Here is a 5,933-nt window from a genome sequence, read left to right as displayed (position 1 = left end):
AAAAAAAGCCTACAATGTCACTTCTGTTCTCCACTCTTTCCAAGAACCGCGGTGAGGTGTGGTCACGCAGCGCGAGGGTCGTAGGTGCAAAAGAGCAAGTGCAGAAGCCGTGTCTTCGCCGGATCACCCCAGCATCTCGTGGGACATCCTTCCTTTAGGGAAGTGCGAGTGAGGGACCAGGAAGACGCAGGGCCCTGGCCATGGGGCTGCCCCCCGGGAGATCAGATGAGCCAAAGGAAGGACAGCGGGAGGGGAGCGAAGGAAAGGCGAGGAAGCAACCGCTCTGCAGGGTGGGGCGGGAGTGAGGGAGGGGAAGGCAGGCACAGGAACGGACCCCGAGAGCCAAGGGTAACGCGACGACCCGGCACACGGTGCGCCCGAACCTGAAGGCCCTGGCAGATGCATCCAGCTTGCGGAGCCCGTTTCCTCCTCGGAAAAACAAGCTTTCCTTGGAGATTAAACGAGAGGGCACCGACAACGCGCCCGGCACCGCATCCCCCAGGGTACCGTGACCGCCGTCGCCGCTGTCCAGCAGGGTCGCCTTCCGCTCCTCGCGGCCCGGCTCAGCGCCCGGTCTGGGAGTCTGGCCTACCTGCCGTCCTTAGCCTCCGGGGCCTGGCCATCATCGTCTGTGACGACCTGCGGCCGCAGGGGCCGGCGCTGTCGCAGCCCGTCCGCCTCGCTCATGGTACCGGCGCCCGACCTCCCCGCCACCACCCTGCACTGAGCGGCGCGGCCTCCGGCGCCAGGCCCGCCCTCCCCGGCGCGCGGAAATGAGGTTGCGCCCAGGGGCCAATCCGCAGCGCCGTCCCCGCCCCTTCCGGTCTCTTGGGCGGGCGGTTTCCCGCGCTCTTGGCGGCGAGTACTGACCGCCCGGGAGCGCGGCGCGGAGCCTGCTTAGAACCGGCACCTGGGGCTGCCGAGGTCTCCGCCCGTCTCGGACTCCGGGGCCCGGACGCGAGTGATTCCACCTCGGGCTCGCCCGGCCCAGCCCCTGCGCATGCCGCCTTCGTCTCACGGTTCTGAGGACGGGAGTACTCATGACGCGCTTGGGAACTGCTGCCCCAGGGGCTGGCCGCCGTTGTCGTTGAGAGGACGGCGCTGTACTAAGTGTCAGAGACACCGCTCTTCCAGGCAGCGTCAAAAACAGCGGTTCACACCCTTGGAACGAAGTCACCCCCTGCCTGAAAATTACATCCTTCCCCGACTGACCCGGTTAAGGGGAAAACTTGGGCTAGAAAATGTTTCCCTCTGGTTAAGGCCTGATGTTGAGTATTAAATCTGTTTGTGACTGTTAAAACAGACATCTGATAAAGTTTACTAAAGGATTACCCTTGTCTACGGCCATACCACCGTGAACGGGCCCGATCTCGTCTGATCTCGGAAGCTAAGCAGGGTCGGGCCTGGTTAGTACTCGGATGGGAGACTGCCTGGAAACACTGGGTGCTGTGAATTTAAAAAAAATAAAAATAAAAAAAACAGAATTACCCTTAAGTAAAGGCGAGGTAGAAGTAGAAATTACCACTAACAAAGGCTGAGAAAGCAACAAGAGGCATCTTTCTTTCAACAGTATTGTAGTGAACCAGAAATGTTCACAGGTGCTGGGAGATGATGGTGGGCGAACCACAGACAAGGCCTCTCCTTGTGGAAGTTAAACTCGTGGGAAGGATGACTTTAACCAGATCATCGTCATCATAAAATAGACATGTAAAATTATCAAATGTAGTGATTTCTTCTAAGGGGAAGAACTGGATCTTGTGAGAGCATTTGACAGGCAAAGGGATTGAAAGAGGAACCGAATCTGGAGGAAGTGACAGGGAGGGTTTCCAGGTAGAAGAAATCAAAGCCTGTTACCAGTGGCACGAGGAATCCTCTCTGGAAAAGCTACGTTCAAAATGCAGTGTTAAGAAATAATTTCTGGGGGGCTTTCCTGATAGAAACGTGCCATTGCCTTTTTCAGTGACAGGTGGCACTAGAATTCCATGTGAATGTTTTTTATTCATTCATTCAAAGAGCCGAAGAACCAGCTTGAGGAAAGTGGACAGCTATGCAGATCCAGTTCTGCAGAGATCCCAGGTAATAATTCAGGCCTCAGCAACATTTGACTTCAGTATGTGTCATTGAGTATAGCCACTACAGCTATTAAATCCAGGATAGTGTTAACAACGTGCTGTATGGTCTGACGCCTTCCTGCCTGTCTGGACTCTCCCTCTTGCCCCACGTCCCCCATTTCAAACACTCAGGATTGTTTCCTGTGTCTAATCTCAGGCCTGGCTGCCTTTGTCCTTGAGGCTTCTTCTTCCTGAGATACACTCTCCTTCACCGACACTTGGCTAATTATTTTTATCATTCAGGACCCACTTCAAGGATCCTTGCTGAAAATTCTTCTCCCAGTTGCCCAAGCAGAACTTCTTCCTCTTTGTCTTCAAGGCACTTTAAACATTCCCCAACTGTAACAGTGAGCCCATTGCATTGTGTTCCATGCCTAGTCTTAAGGCCCACGCACTGCAAACAGCCAGGGACACATTCATAAGAAAAATAATGGCAGTAAGTTGGGTTTACTGAACTTGCTGCAGCAAAGAAAGGTACCAGAGGATCTGTGAGGCTCCACAAAATGGGGGAGTCATGAGAGAGTCCTTGTGGGGCTTGGGGACTGGAGTTAGTCCATAGATAGTCTTGTGGGGGAACTGGACAGAATTCCTTAAAAAGGGGAGCTACTGGAGGAACCAGTGGCTTTATCTCTGGGACATGTAAGCCCATTCGGAGTTACTGGAAGGTCAGCTCTTGGGCTTATGGTGAAGCACATACATCTTATTATGAAGCATGTAGGTAGCTGGTGTTACGGAGGTCTGAACTGGATCATTGTGCTGCACTGCACAGGTTCAGTACAGTTTTTCTGTTTTTGACTCACAGTGAGTCGCTTTGCTTGTTGTATTTGTTTCAGTTCTCAGGTCTCCCACTCCACCTTCCAACCCAGCTGCCAACCAGACTGACTTCATTTCTCATCGTGCTGAAACCAGTTGTTGGCAGAGGAATGGAACCACTGTGATTAGTTTGATCAGGTTTCTTGGCACCGCTGACATTTTGCACTAGGTAATTCTTTGTTGGGAAGTGGAGGCGGGCCCTCTCCTGTGCCCTGGTGTTTCAGCAGCATCCCTGGCCTCCCCCACTAGATGGCAGTAGCATCCCATCTAGTCATGATCATAAAAAACGTTGCCAGACTTGGACAAATATCCCCTAGGGAACAAAACAGCCCTTGGTTGAGAAGCATTAGGTTAGACCGACCAGAACCCACCCTGGCCCTGGGAATGGGGCCTGCTTCCATGATAACACTGACCCATGAGGCAGGTGTTTATCTCAACAAAAGCAGGCTCTGCCAGCATGGAAGAAGAGGCATGTGATGCTGGCAGCCGTGTGATGCATGCCAACCCACATTGTGCCTCGCAGCTCAAACCAGAAGCAAACCCTACTTCTAGTCCAGTGCTTTTTCCCAGTCCCATGGTGTTACCACTCCTTCCACAGAGATTTCCTGAAAGCCTGCCAGGTGCCAAGTGAGGTGACAAAACAAGGGTGAAATACAGGGAGCCAGCCTGCACAGGCCTTATCATCTGGGAGGGGAGAGAGGAAGCTTAACAATGACCACTGTCATGCACTGCCCCAGAAAAGCTGCTGTATGCCTGGGACTGCGAGAAGGAACAAGTGCCATCAGACGGGAGTGACCAGAAATGGCTTCTTGGAGGAAGGGACCTTACACCAGGACTTAGATAAGTAAGATTATCATGAGTGGGTTGGATGGACAGAGAAGGACAAGAAAGAGGCTAAGAGGGAAGAGTGGGGTACCCAGGGATTGTTAAACTAGAGGGTGATGTTCAGGGATAGACATTAGGGTTACTGAGTGATAAGGAAGAATAGCCACAGATACGTACTCCTGTACGTATCCACAAAAAAGAAAAATAAATTTTTTAAAAAAAGAAAGAATAGTCTGAAAAGGGCAAAGTAGGGCAGGAAGTAGGTGAGCCCCTTCTTGCCCGCAAGTCCAGGATAGTGCAGAGGGCACCACTGACTCAGAAAAGGGCTGCAAGGGAAGTCATTCTGCCGTGGTGGGAAGCTCTAGTTTTAATTCAGGTGGGACAGTGGAGACAGTACAGTTAGGTAGTGTAGATTAGTTTGTTCATGGCAGGAAAAGCACCTTAGAGATCATACAGCTACCAGAAACAGACACCCGCTGAAACCAGCGTAGGATGAGGGAGGGATACATTGGAAGAGTCTACCTTTTGGATCTCAGGCTCAGGAAGTTCTGCCAGGCCTCACAGGGACTGGAACGAAGACCTGGGAACACAGGGGCAGAGTCACCCTCTGCCTCCTGGTGCCTCACACTGCCTGTCTCTGCACCCCTCGGCGCTCACAAGGCACACCCTGTTGGGCTGGCCCCTTCTCTTTTGCCGCCTCCCCTGGAGAGCTGGGAAAGATCAGCTGTTATTCATCCAGCTCTTAAAGCTAAGGCAGCCACAGGCAGTATTTTGCCACAAGATAAAAACAGAAATCTGGGGATTCTTTTGACCTTTAGGAAAGTTTTTGCATTTCTGATAAAAGGGACACATGGGACTAGTGCTGCCCCTTCTTCTCCTGCCTGGAACCCAAGAGTTAAGCACAGAGCAGTAGCATCTTAACACCACAGGAAGATACCTTGATGTCTAGATCAGTGGACTGTAACATACTGAAGCTGGAGTCACAGCTCAGGGAGTAAGAGAAAGGAGAGAAAACACAGCCAGGACAGAAGAGCCTAGGTCCTTAATGGTGCACCTGAGCTGTTCACCTCAGCCAGCACCTACCTGCCTCTGGGCTGCCTGTCACATGAGAGGAACAGTCCTTTATGCATTGAGGAGCGATTTGCACTGCCCCTCCGGGCCGACAGGCAGCATTTTCTGCCTGGACACGTGCATGGTAAACAAGCATCACCTAAGCCCAGCTCTCCCTGGCTCTCCCATTTCAAGTATCCCACACCAACTAACTGGTCTCCTTCTCCAAGTCTGGATTCCTGGAGTGAGAATCTGAGGTTTCAACTTTGGTGAGGTTGATGATCCATGTTAGAAGACAGGACCTCATGGCCCATTGACCATGCAGTGGGAACAGCACAGCAGCCTCCCTGTTGAAGGGCAGGACAGGCTCACTGAATGTGTGGTCACCCTGTGAGAGGGAGGGGCAGAGGTGAGCACCGAAAAGAGGCTGGCCGGGAAAATTGCCCTAATTGCCCATGAAGAGGATTCTTAAGGTCGACCTAGACTTGGCAGGAAAAGTGCTCAAAGGAAAGGCGATCAGCAGTTACCTCCACCACGGGCATGGACATTCATATTTGTTATTGAAAAGTGAACCGCCAAGCCCTTCATTCCCTTTGGAATCTTAACACCGACATTTCATAATTGGCACAGAGCACTCATTAATCATGTTTCATTACACCCAGAGACTACCTCTTGAAAGTAACTACCCTTGACCCTTGAACATCGCAGGTTTGAACTACGCAGGTGCACTCATTGGAGAATGCTTTTTCAATAAAAGTTACACCGGCCTCCCCTTCCACCTCCTCCACCTCTTCTGCCGCTGCCACCCCGAGACAGCAAAAAACCCCCTCCCTCCTCCTCCCAGCCTACTCCACATGAAGACAATGAAGATGAAGACCCTCATGATGATCCACTTCCCCTCCACGAGTAGTAGAGATACTTTCCCTTCCTTATGACTTTTAATGGCGTTTTTTCCCTCTAGCTCCGTTTACTGTAAGAATGTATAAGACATAGGACATACACTATATGAGTTAATCCGCTATTCACAGTTTACTGTGAGAATACAGTGTATAATACATAGGACGTACACTATATGAGTTAATCCGCTATTCACAGTTTACTGTGAGAATACAGTATATAAGACATAGGACATAC

At 51.5% G+C, this 5,933-nt stretch overlaps 1 protein-coding gene and 1 pseudogene across 2 annotated transcripts in view; one reads left to right on the top strand and one right to left on the bottom strand.

Moving 5' to 3' along the window:
* The window catches only part of LOC108313144 (adipocyte plasma membrane associated protein), a 27,864-nt gene extending 26,847 nt beyond the window's left edge, over positions 1-1,017 (bottom strand). The window contains exon 1 of one of the 2 annotated variants that reach the window (XM_037743072.1): positions 911-1,017. In XM_037743072.1, the coding sequence (XP_037599000.1) occupies positions 911-1,002 (92 nt within the window). In that variant the 5' untranslated portion in view covers positions 1,003-1,017. Of the gene's footprint in view, positions 1-592 lie in introns of both variants that reach the window. The other variant, XM_017541442.2, reaches the window with a different exon arrangement.
* Positions 1,018-1,336: 319 nt separating this feature from the next.
* LOC119473125 lies at positions 1,337-1,455 on the top strand (annotated as a pseudogene).
* The last annotated feature ends 4,478 nt before the right edge of the window (positions 1,456-5,933 follow it).

This window comes from Cebus imitator, unplaced genomic scaffold (assembly GCF_001604975.1).
Source record: "Cebus imitator isolate Cc_AM_T3 unplaced genomic scaffold, Cebus_imitator-1.0 Scaffold134, whole genome shotgun sequence".
In the NCBI taxonomy this organism is placed as follows: Eukaryota; Metazoa; Chordata; class Mammalia; order Primates; family Cebidae; genus Cebus; species Cebus imitator.
The sequence above is the reverse complement of the archived record's forward strand: the minus strand, read 5'-3'. Positions and strand labels throughout refer to the sequence as shown.